This window comes from Cygnus olor, chromosome 1 (assembly GCF_009769625.2).
Source record: "Cygnus olor isolate bCygOlo1 chromosome 1, bCygOlo1.pri.v2, whole genome shotgun sequence".
NCBI classification, from domain to species: Eukaryota; Metazoa; Chordata; class Aves; order Anseriformes; family Anatidae; genus Cygnus; species Cygnus olor.
Genome location: NC_049169.1, coordinates 13,264,147 through 13,283,994, shown reverse-complemented (window position 1 = coordinate 13,283,994; position 19,848 = coordinate 13,264,147). Strand labels below are relative to the sequence as shown.

The 19,848-nt window shown below is 36.7% G+C and overlaps 1 protein-coding gene across 1 annotated transcript in view; it reads right to left on the bottom strand.

Moving 5' to 3' along the window:
- Positions 1 to 19,848, bottom strand: part of FAM185A (family with sequence similarity 185 member A) — a 51,728-nt gene that overhangs the window by 11,700 nt on the left and 20,180 nt on the right. Inside the window, exons 3-6 of the mRNA XM_040544562.1 lie at positions 17,965 to 18,057; positions 12,887 to 13,025; positions 7,642 to 7,683; positions 772 to 867 (exon numbers count right to left, since the gene is read on the bottom strand). Of these exons, the coding sequence (XP_040400496.1) occupies positions 772 to 867; positions 7,642 to 7,683; positions 12,887 to 13,025; positions 17,965 to 18,057 (370 nt within the window). The remainder of the gene's footprint in view (positions 1 to 771; positions 868 to 7,641; positions 7,684 to 12,886; positions 13,026 to 17,964; positions 18,058 to 19,848) is intronic.

Sequence of the window (19,848 nt, the reverse complement as noted above, 5' to 3'; positions counted from 1 at the left end):
CTTCATGATTTCCCTTCTGATTAACTACTAAGTTTTAATAGGGCATAAGATCATCTCATAGACAACCAGAGGAAGCTACCAAATACCAGGTTCCTTTAAAACACCATGATGTTAACACAAGAATGCTGTAGGGTTTTTTGTTTGTTTGTTTATTTTCTCCAAAAGTAGCATTAACAAGATGTCTTCAGGGCTTTGTTATTTACGATATCATAACTTCTCAATGGCAAAACTATGAATCCAACTTTAGGAGTGACCTTTTAACTAGAAAGCAAAGTTCCAGTGAGTAATCATGAGGAAAAAAAAAGGATGAATGGTTGAGTAAGGCACTCTCATCTCTATTTTTCTGCCTGTTTCAATAATTGGATATTTCACCAGGAAAAGGCAGGAAAAAGCAGTGTAAATGCATGATGTTTGCCATTATGTACAAATATATAAAAGATAGATATATATAAATTATATACGTATTAGTGTCATGGAGTAAACTTTTTCAAGACAAAGACTGTAATCCAAGTCAACTCTGCAGAATTCTGCTGGGTAGACTGAGAAAATAATGAGAAAGTATTAAAAATACAAAAATTCTGTAATCCATTTTAAGTATCATTGTCCCTTACAGAGTTTATTCTATTATAAGTATCTAATAATGAGGTAAAAAAGAAAGTAGATAACGAAAAAATCACAAAATAATCTTTTCTACACAGATGAAAAAAAAACCCTAATCTTTCTTTTATATCATTAGTTGCTACAAAAATATATTTGTTGCAGTTTGCTAACCTTTCTGGGATTTCAGATCCACTTCTCTTAGTTGACTGACATAAACATCTATTGCCCCTTGATGTGTAGAAGCTTTTAGACTTCCATCTGATGAATCTAAAAAAAAAGAAAAAGAAAATGAAAGGATTTGTGTATCATTCATTGGTTTAAAAACATGTTATTGATCATTCTGTTTAAATAAATATTTTCTAGAATCTTTCTTTGTTGTTTGAATTGACTTCATCAATTCTTGTATGTTGCAGCAGTATCTTCTACTCATTTACCGAATGTCAGACTTTGCTCAGAAAAACAGGTTTCTCAGCAAAAGTTTTCCTCCCAGTCTGGAATTATGGCATGCACTGGTCCCAACGCCAAACCCCTGCAGGACTTGTAGGATCTACCAGGGCTCAACAACGCTCCTTCTGCCCAAGTATAACGATGCCTACTTCTTTCCACAAGGACAAATTCACATTTGTATGAAGACTGAGCATAAAATCTGAACATTTAAGACCTATTTTAATTTCCAAAAGAGTTCATTTGTTTGGACTTTGCACAGGGGGAACTTTACCCATGGAAGTTACCACAGACAAACAACAGGCAGCTGTGCGTTTAACACGTGGCTACACGGAAGAACTCCGAATTTTAAACAAATGTCTGAGATAACCACTGTAATTTAATGCACATAGGGAATCAACATTCATTCTTTGCCCTGGAATAAACAGACATACACTTTCTTCTATAGCTTATTAGCTGTAATTTATGACAACAAAACTTTCTGAACAACCTTTTTTAGAAATAGAAGCCCTTAAAAAAGCATTATTTGTATTGTATACTTGAGAAGTATTCTTTAATAATTTGCAACCTATTCCAGTCGTAAGCACACACATTTCCACAGTATTACAATGAGGTCCTGGCCAGTTAACTTTTTAACTACTGAACAGATCTATAGCTGATAAAAACGGCAAAGAAGTTGTGAAGCAACTGTAGAGAAGGGTGAAGAAAAATTACATACGTACATGAGCAAAAGGGAGTGAGTGAAGCACCTTATTAGAAAGACTACTAGGAACAAAAATATTAGCCAAAAATCTTGAAATACTGAATGAGAATGTTCTTAGTTTCTGGGGGTGCATAGAACAAGAAGCACAGCTGAGTTTTCAGAACTCGCTAAAACAACAAAAATCAAACCAGACTGAAACTTGTTATTTTAAAAGTGAAAATATTAATGGGAGAATAAGCTTGATTAATCATAACAAGGATGTCTAGCATTAATTAAAGCTTTCTGTACATAAACAAACTCATCTGGAGCTTTTCTGATCCCAGGCACAGATGGGGAAGATCAGTGTATTACAGCAGTCGAAACATGGAAAGGGATTATCATCCCTCAGCTAAAACCAAATTTTTTTGGTAGGTTAATGTAATAAAAAAGAAAAAGTAGCCAATCCACATTTGCTCAGCTGATAAACTGACACCATCTTTGGCCAACAAAAAAAAACAAACAAGAACAACTAGAATTGGATGTGAATGCTTTTCCCTTCTCAGAGGATTTTATGTTAAAGAAGTTCCGGTCCAAATCTGAAGAAACAAATTAACTCTTTGTCAATTTAAATTAATGAACTGGAAAAGCTTTGCTTGGGTAAGTCACAATGAAACATTTTCCTGATAACTTTTTAAAAGGATGTTCCTAATATTCAAACAGGTAATCATACTGGAACAGGTAAAGTTTATACAAATCAACCTTTTTATTAAAAATGTTGGTCCCAGCAGATAGACGATTTCCCATAAAAGCTATTTTTGCAAATACCCCCAATCAAATGTACTAACAGCCAATCACTGAATATCCACATAACTTTGTCAGAGATTTGTTGGCAACTGATACAGGAAATATCCAGCCTCTAATTCTTCTGTTTTAAACAAAAAATACTACTAGTTCTTTTTTTCTGCACTATGAAGAAAAAAAGACTTCTGTGATACAACAGTGACCCTCTCCAGGGAGAACAACTGTTAGCAGTCTGTACAACACCATCAGTTGATGGTACTTTACAGAGACTAATGTTTATTCAGTGAATCCTTCCTAACTTCCAGTCTGCAAATGTGAAAGTGGCTCCTGTAAAATTCTTCACAGTGGAAAGATTCCTTTTGTGAATGTAGTAGCCACACTACAAGATTTTTTTGCTGATTTTTTCCATTTTCAATTCTTTAAGAAAAGAATAGGACCCTAAATTTGTGAGAGACTAGATTCTGTTTGAAGAATGCATAAAAAAATAAAGGATGCAGGAAGATGGCAATAGGCATAGGTTCACTGAGGAACAGATTTACCTGGAAAATAAAAAACAACACAAAATAACAACAATAAAAATCCTTGAGACAAAGTAGAATGCCCTTGGAGAACACTGTTTTGGGAGGATGACTTGACAGATTTTGACTTCTATAGTACAACAGTGAACAGAAAGGTTTTTTATTTTAATGGAAGAAAAAACTACAGCCAAGTTTCAAACCTTGGCAGCATTAACCAAAGACTAAAGATGACATTAAACTGCATGTTCAGCTTTGATCTACAGAAACAACAGGAAATACGTTTTATAGAAACAATTGAATGTGACTTATGGAATAATTTGATGAATATAAAATTAGATATAAATAATACCAAGAGACTTAAAGTTGCCCATCACTTCTGCAAAGTCTATTAAAGATGCTGTTTAAGTTTTGCATCTTTGTAACTTAAACAAATGAGAAGTGGGGAGGAAGACAGGACAGAAAAGTGGATTAAAAACAGTGCAGACAAGGTTCTGTAACTAAAAAGGGCAAATTCAAATAAATAACTATTTCAACAGGGAAAAATATATTAAAAAACAGAATCCGATAGGACAAAATACATAACTTTAATAATGATAGAGACAACATATAATTTACAGTTATGACAGAACGAAAGTAAGGCAATATATTTTTATATTTAAATACATGCCCATCATTAACTGAGATTAATGTGAGTAACAGAGAGCCAAAACAAGAAAGAGTGCATAATTCAAATTCAGTTTCCTAAGGACTGACAACTCAAGGGGAAATACAAGGATGAATAGTTCTACTGGAAACAGAACAGATGACCATCTGTTCAAGAGTTGCACTCTTGAGCAACTTCAGTTATTTAAGTATTTACTACTACCAAAAAAAAAAAAAAAACCAACCAACCCAACAACAACAAAACAAACCAGTGAAGCAAGATGTCCTTAACAAAGTTGTTAAGCATTAAGAACAATACCTTGCCTAGGATAAAGACTGATATGTGAAATAAGATGCCGATATTACTCTAAAGAGCACACGAAAAATGCCCAGAACTCAGTTTTCATGGAGTAACCTTTTAAAAAGGTATTATACAGAAAGTCTAAAGATTAGCTACATTAAGAAAAATGACAATCTTCAACAAATGGCATCCCTGCCAATTGTATGGGGGTTGGAACTGGGTGATCTTTAGGGTCCCTTCCAACCCAAGCCATTCTTTGATTCTATGAAAATGTCTAAACGTTGTTTTTCACAATCAGTGCCCTCTCAAAATTTTGGCCTTCTGTCTCAGTACTATAGAACTGCCTTACGATAACACTTACAAATCACAACGGATGGTCTTAGACACCTCAGTTCATTTTCTCAAAAACCTAGATAGTAGCTACTTGATATTTGAATATAGTCCTCAGATAAGAGTTAAAACTTTGCTCTGAATTGCTAGGTTTCAATTCATTTTAGACAGCAAGTCTGTCGTAGTAAGTCACAGACGCCTTTTGGTCCTCCAGCATGGGTTGTGAAGGAAGAAGTTAGCAGAATACCACAAACTGACACTGGCATCTGTATGGGGAAGAAAAAAGATAACTGGACTTTCTTGGATGTCTGTGTGCTTTCCAGAGTACGCCCCTGCTGCCCATAAATCAGTGTTATTCTTACCAAAACCTAGAAGTTGTTTCCCTTGGGCTAAAGGTAAGTAATAAAGATTTTATTTTTATTTTTATTTTTTGAGCTGGTTAAAATTTGGCTTGGCAGCAGAGTAGAGAATAATCAGACGATGACAACAACGTTGAGGAATAAACAAGTTTTGGCTGGACTGAACATGAGCTAGCCATGTGCCCTGGCAGAAGAGGAAGCCAACAGAATCCCTGACAGTATTAACTGGAGCATGGCCAGTACATCAACAGAGGAGATTATTCCCCTTGACTCAGAACCTGGTAGACCACATCTAGAACACAGCATCCAGTTCCAGAGCTCCTAATAGAAGACAGACATTGGTAAACTGGAGTCAACCCAGTGGAGAAGCACCAAGATAGTCAGGGCATGGAGCACCTTCCCTGCCAAGAGGAGGTGAGGGCTTGCTCAGCGTGGAGAGCAGACCACTTCGATACCTGACAGCAGCCCCCTAGTGAGCTGTCACCTCACCTAGCCAGGAGGTGATAAAGATGAAAATCTCTCTCCTTAGAGTGGAGAACAGTAAGAGCACAAAAGATATAAGTTGAAACAAGAGAGTTTCAGACTGGATATACCCAAAATCTTTTTCATACTGAAGGCAGTTAAGTCCTGGAACAGTTTGCCTGGAGAGGCTGTACAGTCTGCATACTTGGAAATTTTCAAGACTACAGGACAAAGCCCTGAGCAAGTTCACAGCCGATACTGCTTTGAGCAGGAGGTTGGAGACTACAAACTGAGCAGGGGTGTTGGGCAAGATGAGCTCCAAAGGTACTTTCCATTCTGTGACCCTGACATCCTGTGGTGTCTTCCAACCTGAGTTTTCCTATGAACTTACCAAGTAGAAACTTAAAGTTCAAATTAGCTCTAAGAACAAAGTACTCCACTGTTTTTTATAAGATTATTCAGATTTCTAACGACTTTCCTAAGTAATAATGTAAACTAGAAGTAAAAATAGGTCTGGTTGATTCAAATTAAGAACCCATCCAAAACCCACAAAACGTGTTAGAAGTAGAAAGCTTTTAGTACGAGGTTGGAAAACAATTTGTCTGCAGCTAACAAAGTTCACGGTATAGACAAAAAGTGTTATTCCTACTTTAATATTTGAACAATGTCAGTGTGAAACCCTATCATATGTTAGATGCTTAAAATTAAGCTGAGGTTTGGATAGGATCTTCAAAAAAAAGATTTTTTTAAAAACAGAAACAAGTCATCCCAAAATAGATATACAAATGAGACAAAACTATTCTACAAATAGCAAAAAATACCCAGAAAATTAAAGAGTGAAAGACAACAGCATTAGTTTCCTGTTTTAATATAGAATTATCCAAGAATTTCCCTCAAATACTGTGAAAAAAAAAATCCAGCATTCTCAACTATGTTTTGAATGGTAAATAAACCTCTCAGAAAAATACATCCTCGAAATCTAGAGATCATAGAATGGTGATGATTGCATTTTTCAATTAATCGATAAAATTCTGCCTGCAGTAAAACCAGTAACTATATGCCTATGAAAATCCAGCTGAGGAAGACAGAAGAGCTAAGCTGTTCTTAGAGCTATCAGCAAATCCCCATCAGCTCTCTGGCAATCCAACAAGTTACCTTGTGGCATAAATTCCTCATATGTGAAAACTTTTCACTTAAAACTTGACATTTTCAAGTTTTCAGAGCTGAACCACTGGATCTTAAAAGTCATTTGCCTTTGGAAAAATCCATACAAAATTAAAGCAGGGAGGGGCTAATGCTCTTTAGGAAAAGAGTAACTGTAACTAACATTTTCAGAATTGAAATCCAAAAAGTAAAGTCGGTTCAATGCTTCTTAATGTTCATGCTTCTTAACGTTTAAGCTGAACCTGGTTAATTAATGGAAAATAATCATCATCTGTTGGTGGAAAAAACTACCTCCTGTGTTAAGAAATGTTCAAACACTCTTCATAGTCTATGAGTTTATTTAACTGAAGGAAAAACAGACTAGCAAGCTTGATTTAATTCTGTGGTTTAATGACTAACTCATAAAAATGTGCATTGCATTCATTTTCCAAGAATATTAATATAGATTGCTTAGAAACATAAGAAGAGTTGTGACAGGACATCTTGTCCCTGCAAGATGCCTAGTCAGTGACTGTAGTCACTATTGTTAACAGAAGTCTTAGATTGAGGCCCATAACCAAATTTACTTACAGAAGGGGAAATCCTTCAAGGTAGATTCACTGAGCATTGTCTACAGCTCTATTACTTTAATTTAATGCCACAGAAATAACCAGAAATTGAGTTTCTCACTTTCTTGACCAATTTCCAGTACATCAACACAGAAGGTGCCCTAATATTTTCATAGTATAATGTATAATGTAACTGATAACTCAGTTATCCCACTGTATAAAAACTCAATTGCTGAGAGAAGATTTAAAAGCTACTTTTATTTCTGAATGGAAAACTCAATAATCAATACAATGGTTTGGAAACACTAAGTTCTCACAAGCTTTTTTCCTATCTCACATTATGTAAAACATCAATGAATAACACTACGTGATATTAAAGTTAAACATATTTAATAATTGATAAACATAAGATGGAGAACTGGGTTAAAAGCAAAGTAATTGCATTTGATGTACTCTTAGCATTTTCTCATGTCCTTTTGTCCCAACTTAATCTAAAAGAAAATAGTTAGACTCAGTCTAATGCTAAAGCCCAGGGGGTATAGTGGAAAGCTAGAATTGGTGTTGCATAACTACAGAAGGCTGTTATAGCCAAGTTTGGAAAATATCTTTCAAATACAAAGCAATGAATAATACTCCCGAAAAAGTCAGGACAAACATCTGATGATTATTAGAAAAATAGGTTTTTACTTTCCCTTTGAATATTTCAATTTAAAAAGGAGAAGGGAAGAATGACAGACGAGAGAGAAAGAAGCTTTTTCTTAGAAAAAAAGCAAAACAAAGCAAAACCTACCTACTGTGATACTTCCTGTTTTGGTCTGAAGGCTGGTGTTACCTATTAAGAAAAAAAGGACATTTTAACATTCAAAGTGGATTATTTGTGACTGGTTTCTCAAATTTTAGACTAAAATAAAGTGATCCTATACAAGGCTGTTATAGTTACAGTAGTATATCTGCATTGCATGTAAAACCAAAACAGTATAAATGAATTATATTGCTTCATTATTATTGCTTTACAAACAAAAATCTCAACACACGTGGGAAACAAAGAAGCAATTCCAGGCAAGAAAAATATTCTGAATAACGCATTAAGGCACTGACTGGGTGTGATGGAGAGAAAAGCAGAGACCCAAATTGAGCACTTTTCTTATTTAATTTTTGGCCTTTTTAAAAAAAAAAAAACTTGGTCAGATGCCTGCAACAGCACTATGGATTACTATAGTATTTCAATAAAAGATATTTTATTACTCATCCTATTTTCCTTTTTTGTATGCATAAATATATATGTGTATACCGCTCCTCCACAAATCTGTGGGACTTTTTATCTTCAAAGGCTACTTCCTGGAAAATTGCCTAAGAATCACAGAATATTACCTACTCCCTCCAAACTTATTCGTGTTATGTACATGACAAACCGCTTCCAACACTCTCCATTGAATCTGGGAGATCTCTGTGTGTTGGGCAGACTGGAGAACATTAAACAGAAGGCATGTACAAGGCATAAAAGTACAGAATGGTCTCTTACTGACCTTGCATTACTTTGAATAGGTTTGGGTATTTTATCATTAAATCTCAAAATACACAATCTTCCCCTTTACTTATAGCATCAAGAGAATCTGGAAGGATGAGGGATGCACGCATAACATCATAATGGCTTTTCTGTTAACAGTCTAAAAGTTGGAAGAGGCTATCATGTTATGTTATACATGTGTAATTGCCTCAGAAAAAAAGTGCTTTAAATGAAAAAACTAAGCCATGACAGTTCATTCCCATCACTCTCTCTTCCCCCCAGAAGTACAGAAGACCCAAAATAAGGTTGATTACAGTAATTTAGTCTAATTTGATAATACATAGGATTCACAAAAATTTTCAGATCCTTCAGAAGCTGTTCAAGCATTTCTCCTATCTTCTGTAATTACAGCATAGTAAACAGCCAGTAAGGTAGAATGCATTCCACTCTATATGACCTGCTACGTATTTCTCAGCAGTCCATGGACTAAAAGCTAGAAAAGAAATTGGTCATCAGTAGTCTTAAATTCATCATTTCAAGCATATACCATACAATACTAAGCTGATCTGATAAGCAGAGTTGAAAAAAAGCCATTTTGCAATGAATTTGAAAGATGTCTGGCCTCACCATCAGCCTTTTTTTTTTTAAAGGCACACTATAGTTATATCACCTTATCATTACTAGTGCTTATTTTTGTACAACCTACAAAAAGCTTAAGGTTTTATCAAATATATATCTCCCAAAGATTATACACAGTCTGAATACAGCTCTTGGGCCTTATGGATTTACTGGTCTGTTCTTTGTTTTTCTGTTTTGTTTTTTTTTTTCTTTTTTGATTCTGTTTTATTAACCAGATCCTTGAAGAACATTTAACATTTCAAAATCAAACTCCTATCAGTCACAAACATATTGTACACATGACTAAAACTGCATACCGTAAACATATTAGTATGATAGCCTCATTTCAAACATTTAGCTAGAACAGAAGTTGCTTTCAAAGCAGACAGGAGTTTTCTGCTGTATTGTGACCTGCTGTGTCTAGGAACAGTGCACAGAAGCGTACTTTTGGTCAAGTTATTGTTCCGTGTAAGCCAACACTTGGAATTTAACATAGCCATTTATTTTCTGGATACATCCACAGCAAAGAAGGAAAGAGTAACTACTAGCTTGATTATTACATTCAACTGAATTCAGTACTGTAGCACAATATTATAAGGTCCAAAATCTAATAGTTTTAATGGAAAATTGGTAACGGCATCTTAATGCTTTTTGTTCGTGTTGTTTACTTTCTGTTTGGTGCTTCTGAAGAGTTATTTTTTCTAACATATCCGTAAAACTTCAAAAATACAGTTTTACAAGTCAGGGTCAGTGTAAGACCAGGGACAAAAGATGGCTTTTAGTATATAAATGAGGGCATCACTTTACATTATTTCCATTATGTTCCTTCTGTTTGTTTCAGTGATTCTCAGGAGGCTGGGTTGCTCTGATTAAGCAAGCAAAAGAGCAGTTAAGAACACCTACACGCATATTCTCTCTACCTTTATGTTGCCCTGCAAGATCATTTCAACTGGGATCATTTACTCCCTTCCCTTCAGCCATGTCTAAGGCTACAGGAAAAAAAGAAACGTGTACTCACTGATATTTCGACAGAAATTGTAACCCCTGTTCTAAGGGTATCTTAAGTAATACAATGACCTCAGATCCAAAACATATGGTGGAACAACACATTTCTGGACACTTCAATCTAGTTGTCCTATTGAGTATATGAGTTAACTTAGCTTTTATATTTAAAGGTGCAATTGCTTGCAAAATCATAGAATCATATAATGGTTTGGGTTGGAAGGGACTACATCATCTAGTTCCAACCCCCCTGCCATGGGCAGGGACACCTCCCACCTGACCAGGCTGCCCAAAGCCCCATCCAGCCTGGCCTTGAACACATCCAGAGATTGGGCATCCACAGCTTCTCTGGGCAGCCTGTGCCAGGGCCTCACCACCCTCTGAGTGAAGATTTTTTTCCAAAGATCTAAACTTACCCCCCTTTAAGTTACCCCATTACCCCATGTCCTATCACGACGTTCCCTGACAGAGTGTCTCTCCAGCTTTCCCGTAGCTCCCTTTTAGGTACTGGAAGGCCGCTATAAGGTCTCCCCAGAGCCTTCTCTTCTCAAGAAAAATGAACCCCAACTCTCTCCACCTGTCTTCATAGTAGATGTGCTCCAGCCCTCTGATGATCTCCATAGCCCTCCTCTGGACTCACACTAACAGGTCCATGTCCTTCTTGTAATGGGGGCCCCAGAACTGGACGCAGGGCTCCAGGTGGGGTCTCATGAGAGCAGAGCAGAGGGGCACAATCCCCTCCCTCGCCCTGGTGGCCACACTTCTGTTGATGCAGCCCAGGTCACGGTTGGCTTTCTGGGCTGCAAGCACACATTGCTGGCTCATGTCGAGCTTCTCATCAACCAACACCCCCAGGGCCTTCACTGCAGGGCTGCTCTCAATCCATTCTCCACCCAGCCTGTGTTTGTGCTTGGGACTGCCCCAGCCCAGCTGCAGGACCTTGCACTTGGCCTTGTTGAACCTCATGAGGTAGCACAGGCCCACCTCTCAGGCCTGTCCAGGTCCCTTTGGATGGTATCCCTTCCCTTGAGCATGTCAACTGCACCACACAGCCTGGTGCCACCGGCAAACTTGGTAAGGGTGCACTCGATCCCACTGTCCACGTCACTGACAAAGATGTTAAACAGTGCCAGTCCCAATACCAACCCCCTGAGGAACACCACGCGTTACTGATCTCCACTTGGACACTGAGCCAATGACCACAACTCTGACCAGAGTCATTGACCACAATCTTTTGTCCACAGCTGATTTGTATCATGGTGGTATTGGTGTTTTGTTTTGCTGTGTATTTTGTGATGGCAAAGAAAAACCTACTTCTAGCTATATGCTTATGCCTCCGTAATCTGAGGCAGTAGGCAGCATAAATATTGAAGATAGTACCACTGCTATAGGAATGCATAAGGTCTACAATACAGAATAACCAGTGTTTCTTCACAGAGCTGGTTTAAAATCAGGACCTGAAAGACTAAATTCAGTTCATGCCCTTCCAGAGCCAAGTTTCCACTAAAGCCTGGGCACTGACTAGGATTACACAGCCCAGGTTTTAACAACAAAACAGGACTCAGTCATGTTTGTAAAGTTTGTGTTCCCTTGACTTCATTGAAGCTGTGTGTGTGTGAAAAACATAGACCAATTGTTTTTAAGAGAAACAGTTAAAATAATGTTAGGCATTCCAGACCCATTTAGTAGACTGCCCATGAAAATAACCCTGAAGTAATGTATAATTTGGATACAGTTGTGCTTGTTTTCACACTGTTCTTTAGTGAAATTACAAATGATGCGTAACTACGGAAGTATGTCACCAACAACAGCTGTTATTATTTCATTTTTGTACCAAGATTAAAAAACTTTTGGATGTGCACAGAGGCACGAACGTGCTCACAAACTGATCACACCACACAATTATTATAACTGTTTGAAGTTAAGAAAAAAAAGCAAAAAACAGCAGCTTATTGGCTACAAGTACCTGTAAGCAATAAAACCTACATGTCAGAAAAATACAACAAAAATATCTTACTTCTACCAACGCATGCTGAAGTGAACTTTACCTAGCAGGTTTCAAAAACAGTTTTGTGTTTACTATGAATGGACAATGGAGCTGTTCCTTTAAAGATGAAAAATTGTTTCTGAAGCAACATAACACAAAATTGCAGCAAATTGTTTATAAGGTATATAGCTAGAAATCTGGAACTTGGACTGACCTGAGTAATTTTCACTGTCTGTACATCTTCGGTTTTACTTAATGTAAAAATCACAAACCCATTATGGCACAGACAGAATTCAGCGGGAATTTTGTTAAATTAGAAACACCCCAGGTTCCAACCCTGACTCCTATTTTTGAGAGACATTCAAGTTAATTGGTTTTAGTTCTAGATGAAGGACAGTAAAGGGTGGATGGATGAGAGATTCCCTCCCTCCCCCAAGAACAGAAACCGTCACCACTCTATTGTGTCGGTACACACACACAATTTGTGCTTAAAACTTTGAGATAGAACCAAGTTCTACCATAAGTCTTAGTAGAAGCTGTCACAGCTTCCTAAGAGGAAAATAAAGCATGTGGGGCAGAGCCTGTTTACTACTTTTTTTAGTATATTGTTACTGATTATTTTAAAAATGTTTTGACATCTTTAGTATGTTTGGTATGTTTCCTTCCCATAACATACACCTTTTCCTATTTTATAAGCATACTTATAAAATTATTTTAAAAGATAAATACAACACGCTATATGGTAAATTAATTCTCCTTAATTCAACCTCTAATAAATATAGAATTGTTTTGTTCATGTACTGTGCATAGCTGACTGTTTAGTGATAGACTAATAACATTAGTGCTTTTGTTACTGTGAACATTATTAACACCTTTAAAGCAACTACATTTTTTGCAGTATTTTCCTAACCTAGCTCTTACCATGAATACTTCCCATCAGAATATCACCAGTTATTGATGAGAGAGATGAAGACTCTGCATAGAGATACTTAGTTTTCAGCAGCCCATCTTCCGTGGTTATGTTGATGGACGTCCCCTGCAGCTTCTCTATATTCACACTCTAAGAGAAATAAACTTAAATAAACATAACGGAAAACTTGTCATCATGGTTTGAAGAGGCAGAAGGAAGTAACAGTATTATGAGACAGAACAAATGGAAAGCAGAACAAACTGAATCATGTTCTTAAAAGCTACACAAGACAAAAACATTTTTCATTTAAGAGCTAAGACCAACAAATTAGTAATTCTTTACATTACTGTGAATTATTGCATCCATCAGAATAGTGAAAAACCCAGTCACAAATGGATGAAAGAAAAGCTCAATTAAAAAAAAAAATCATTTTGAAAATTAAAGTATAGCTTTAATAATGAAAACTAATGTCATGCACAATTATGACAAAGTGTTGATTATCAATTTTCTGCCACCGTATATCAAAATACCTAGTGTCTTTCTTATTAAATACAGCTTTTTATGCAGATTTTTAGTTGGCTTACTTTGTAGACATAGCTTTGATGAAGGTTTGCAATGAAAAAAAACACATAGCTGCTCTTTCTATCAGTATAACTGTTCACATTACCTTGGTTATTCAGGCCTCTACCCTTGGACATAAGCCCCAAGCTATACAAGGCCTTGAAAAATGAGTGATAAGATCTCTATTTTTATTTCTTTCCAATAGAAATGGAAAGAAAGGATAAGATTTGACTGCTGCACTATGGACAGATTTGGGAAGTAAAAGGTGATAGATAGCAGAGATAACCTATTTATTAGTAATGAGTCACGTGACATATTTTAAGTCTACTTGAACAAAACAGAACAAGTCACATTCTTGTGCAACTATCATGTGAATTTAATTCTATTCTTACTAAGTTAAACTTGATTTATGATGGAATCATGTGACAGGTCAGACCTAAACCCCACTCCACTGTTTTTACTTTGCTTACATTGACTTCAAGTGAATTGCACAAAATCATTGTTACATGAAATGACATATGGCCTACTAGGATCAAACTACCTTATGTCAACTGACATCCATTTTGTTATTTTAACATTGTCTTCCTGTGGGAAAAAAGTTAATAGAAAAATTAAGTCTGCTGCCCCTTTCAGTGTTATGCTACATAAAAGAACATGCTCTGGATGATATAAGAGGTATTCGGACAAACATCACCCAGTCTTGCAGATTCCATGCAATACCGTGTTACAAAAGATTAGCTAAAGAGGCATGGACTGTATCATAGCCAAATTATACTGTGACCTTACCAATCCATACCTACTAAGCTTTATGCCTTAAGTAAAGGTTACAGAAGGGACCCTTACCTCAAGACTTTTGACATGATATAAAGCAAGAATACAGAGTAGGTCTCAAATAATGAAAAATGTTATGTTAATCTTTAAGAAAATCTGGTTATCCGAAATGCTGTGCTAGAATTACAGATGTGACAACCAATGTCTACAATCCCTGCTGTAGATGCTGCTGCTCATAACAGTGGTGCAGAATCTAAGCATCAACACTAAACAAAACCAATGATACGAGGAAGGAACAACTTAAAACTACAGCAACCTGTTGCTACTGAAAGTGACAGTGATTCATTTTTTCTGTATTTTGACATCTCTAATGAAATTCTAACAAGCAGAGACCTTAAAAAACATAAATTTAGATTGCATCTGCCCTAGAAATGTTTCACACCAAATACTCCGATACTCTGTCAGTCACCAGCACTGACTATGACAAAGTGTAAAACTGCTGTGGAACATACTGAAGGCAACAAATGAAAGAAAAGTCATTGTCATTCTAGACCCTACAATCTAAGCCTATTCTGAGGGTATTTAAGCAGCTTGCAATGTACCCTGCCAACTTAAGTAGGGCTATTGTTGCTATCAGCGGGTCAAAAATAAGAGCTAGCCATGATTCAGGGAAAAAAATATATTCTATACAGTTTGGGTACAAAATGCCTGCCTAGTGGCATTCTTGAGCAGGAAAATTAAAGCAAAAAGCTACATCTGTTACTATGTTATGGTTTTGACTCCATTAATATTTAAGATAAATACCTAGTGAGGCACCTAAAAACAAGCTCACTGATCAACTTATCTTATTTACCAGACACAAGTACTTTTCTTAAAAATGCACAGCAGGAAGAAGAAAACTCATCTCAGTACATGATAAAAAGAAATATTGAGTCAGCTAATAACTATAAAAACCTCTACCAATATAATGAATATTTGTTTCAGAACAACCCATGTTAAGTAGTCAGACTGCTCAAGTAAAAGACTAAAAAATATTCTAGATGGGGAAGCATGAAAAAATAGGGTTGCTTTTGTGCTGAGACGAAATATGTTTTCAATTTCACATTATTTAACTTTTATGATTTTTTTGGCAGAACATAGATGTTTGGCTCTGTTAAATAAGTGATATAGAAAAGTCCCTGTGGCACAGATTAGCTAATGACTCCCCAGTCAAACAGATTTGATTATTTTTGTCCATCAAGTCACCAGGTTTTCTGGGAAAACTCCCTCCCTTCAGAGTAAAGCCTTGGGAGTTACAGTTTCTGACCACATGCTCAAGCTCCCTCAGACCCTCAGACTCTTACCCTTTAAAGAAAAAAAAGGATCAGTCCATCATCATAAATCAGACTGTTTTCACACCTGACCATACTTTCACGATGAAAACTAACACCTTGCTATGTTTAAATAAGACAAAAACAACTTCCACACATTCTACTTTTCTTGGCTTTGCTTTTTTGCGTGTTATTCTGTTCAACCATTTTACTAATACCTTCTCCATTTTCACCCCCTTAAAAATATTCTCTACATGTTTAGTGTCTTCTACCACATCCTTCCCTTCCCCACCTCCTGGAGGAGGCTGGAAATGCTGACAGAGCAGTAACTACATAATGATGACTACATCTGATGGAAGAAACACCTCACACGGTCACACAGGGGAGATGTAAGGCAAACTGATTATTAACAGAAGTGGCCAATTGAGAAAAGAAGTCTCACACTATCCTTTCTAACTACACAACAGTTTTTTCTAACGAGTTCAGTAATGTGAGCCAGAACTGTTCCATAGCTGCAAATTCCTGTTAAAATTACTCAATTTGAATTACTACAGTTTTGCAACCATAAGACTAGCTTCTAGCAATACTACATACTGTATAAATATTTATAATCACAAAGCAGCACTTCAGATTAATCTGCATGAAGTTTTATCGCTTCAGAAGGACAGCGTGCCTGAAAAAACACCAACAAAGAAAAAAACAATTGAATGATTCTAAAATTTCAAAGCAAAACCATTACGTTTCTCATTTTCACATACATCTACATCTCATGATTTTTCTACCATACATATCTGCATCAGCACCGCTAAGACACCATTTGAAACAAACTCCCTTGACTCCACTGGTGTAACAAACTACTTTGGGACAAATGACTAAACAACACTGAGTCTAATTTACAGATGACCACCGTGCTAGTAGGTTGCAAAGAGCACGAATCCACACCGGTCAAAGCACTCCCCCTAGATAGCACTGAACCTTTTTCACTGGTAGAAAGCAAGGATTCCGATTTTCAAATCCTTCCAACAGAAGCCCTCTGCAGGAAGATATAACAGGCAGTAAGAAGGCTATAAATTATCTCTGCTCTTCTATTTTCTGTGATCGCTAGCGGCTTAGGATGGATCCCAACTCCATTAACTAGTAAAAAGGCCTAAAGGAACTCCCAATCAGCCAGTGCTGATGGTCCAACTGTGGCATCAGAGCATGTCAGACCTTATCCACTCTGCTTTTCGCTAGGAGGTCTTGCTGGGATGAAATACTGTTCATAAAGAAACAGCAATAAATAGCTCAGCTACAGCAGCCTCGGGGCTCCTTTGTACACGAAAAGGAAGGCTAGCATCCACTGCAAAGAAATGCAGGTAATGTTGACAGCTTTTGGAAAATCCAATGGCAAGTTAGTTAATTTTCAGCAGGAAGTAAAAAACAGCTCACAGCTGACTCCACACAAGTCACCATATGATCTCAGAGCCCAATCTACAAGGCATGCAATAGCACCAAACAGCACCCCGCGGAGGCAATTTTGGACTACTGGAACTTAACAGCCTGGTCTCAGTTCCATCCTTGGCTAAAAAGAGCTACAAGAACTCTTTCTGCTTCTTCCCAGTGCTGCTGGTTTTAAGGGTACTTAGTGATTTTGACAGACTTCTGCACGCACCCAACCTACTTCCAGACTTGGCTCCACATGTTCATGTTCAATACTTCTGACTGAATGAACCCTAATGCAACCAGTTCCATGGGTATTACAACTGAACATTCAAGTTGAGCCTAAGAACCAGACTGGGTGTGAAAACTACGATTATGTAAAGGATCCTAACTCTGCACTGTACTAAATAATGGAGAATTGACGACTCATGTTAAGAAACAAAACCAGATTACCATAGTATGAGGCTTGTCTCATACTGCCACCTGGTGAAAAAGGCAAGCTACTTCTCTAAAACCTTCTGCTCATGGTTATTCTCACAGGATTACATGTGATTATTGTATTTCCTCAGCTGCAAACAAATATATGAAACTTTCTACTCTTAATTCTTACTACATAAAACTGGAGGAAGCATGTGCAAGTATCAGGTCACTCACTATTCCTAAGATAATGAAATAAACTCAGGTGCCTACTACAGAATCTAGGTGCCTAGACATTAGCCAAATAAAAAGCTCAGGACCCTTGTGAGGGTCTACACAATTAAATCTGATAAGTTGTAACAGCTAGCCCAACCCCAGTGCTGATAGAATGATCACATGCTCATTACTCCTCTTTCTGTGGAGCCTGTTTACTAATCCAAACCAAGCATAATATAAGATAGGGTAGTTAGACAAATATAAATTAAAAGTGAAATGGCAATCAACCAATGAGGGTCATTAAGTATTCCTCAGCACATGTTCTTCAAAATGTAGTCAGTTTGCAACAGCAAGCTGAACAAGTCCCTGGAGAGAAAGTGTCAATTCTTACTTACACCCTTCTCTGTTGCATGAATATCTGTATTTCCACAAAGCGTTCCAAGACCAATTACTTTGCCACCTTTCGTTCGTATGTCGATTTTATGGCTCTGAAAAAAAAAATTAAAATTCACATGATTAGAACAATCACAACTAGAAAACAAGTTAAATTTGACAATCAAGCCTATCAGATTTTCATAATCCTTAGGTTAAGTAATACCTGCCTGGATAAGTTATAATAAATTGCATTCACTAGCCCGTATCAAACGGCAAAAAGATTAAAGAAAAAAATATTCAAATTTCCAACATGGAAAACATGGATTATTACTGTTCCTATACATTTTTGATGAAATACTAAAAATCAGAAGTTTTGTAGGGTTTCATAAGACAGGAAAAACTCCAGACCAGTGTTTCTTAATCATAGTGAACCCAAACCTTGCTTTTGCCTCTTCATTGAGGGGCTTTTAAAGAATAAAATGGCACAGCCCTAACTTGACACTACAGTAGCATTTCAGAGCTTTCAAAGTTGTAAGCCAGCCAGTTGTTCTGTTAAATTTGTATATAACAGATGATCTTCTCTATATACAGTAAACATGGCAATACAAAAATCCTTCCGATAATGAAGTTAAATTAGATGTTTCGTGTAGGTATCACTATAAGAAAGATACATGAACGTGTAACTTCAGAAGAATTAGTATAGCAATTACTTACCAGGTTGGCCAGATAGCTAATTAAAAATAAAATCACTACCTATATCACTTATTTCCTCATCTCCTCCCTGCCCCCTTTTATTCTATCATTTTGGGAATAGATAAAGCTTTGGGAACACACAGGTCTCTGCCACCCAACTTATTAGAACATCCTCAGCCTCTTAAAATCAGACTTTTATGGATAATTATCAATGGATACATCTAACAGCAGGATTTGCTGGGGCAGGAAGCAAGCTAGAATGGTCAAATGGCTTTTTCATTAAGAAGGTGCATTTTCCCTAGCTTAAAGGGAAAAAACAGTAATTTGTCATAGGGCTTCTGATAGCAAAGGAGAGAGGTTTGAACAAGGAAGAGGTAAAAGGTTATGACAACTATTAAAGGAGAGATGAAAAAAAATTGTTCATTTCAAAAAAGAAAGGACAACAGTGCAGAACTTTGACAAATCAGGCTCAGACATGGTCTGTGGTAAGGATGCCTGGCAGATCTTCCAGTGACTGTGTGCAAGACATCTGGAAATTCTTATTACAACTGGCATAGTCAAGGAGTGAGAAGTGATCACTCAACATAGAAACAAAACTAATGAGTCTCCCTGGTTTTATTCTCACTGCTAAGCTGATGAGTTGTAATAAGCAGCAGGAAAGAGATTAAAAATAGGAAGCACTACTTTCTCAATAAAGAATTTTGAAATAATTTCTACTCTAAAGATGACCTAGAAGTCATAACTATATTTTGGAAAACGCAAAAATCACCAACTCCTTGCAAATCTCACACTGGCTGAAAAACGCCTACCACACCAAAAGTACTAGTGAAATATTCATTTACAAAGCAAACAAACATAAAACCAGAATACTCATCTTTTCTGGCCTATTACACACATGCTTAAGAAAAGTAGATGGCAAACTTCTAGGTTTTCTGTGAAGACACCACAGTTTACCAAAAACATCAAGACTTTTCAAACCCCCACAACTAGATTTTTTTTATTTAAAAATAACGTCATTGATCATTGATCTTTTGCTCTCTTCTCTAAAGAAAAGGTCTCCTGCTTTGCTGTCAACAGCATGACAGTCAAGCAACAAACTCCTCGATCCATCCAAGGGAGGGCGATATCATTTCATAACACAATTTGTATAGGACAGTCAGCTCTCATGCTGTACTAAAAGAATTTAGTCTGAAACATTTTCAGAAACTTGG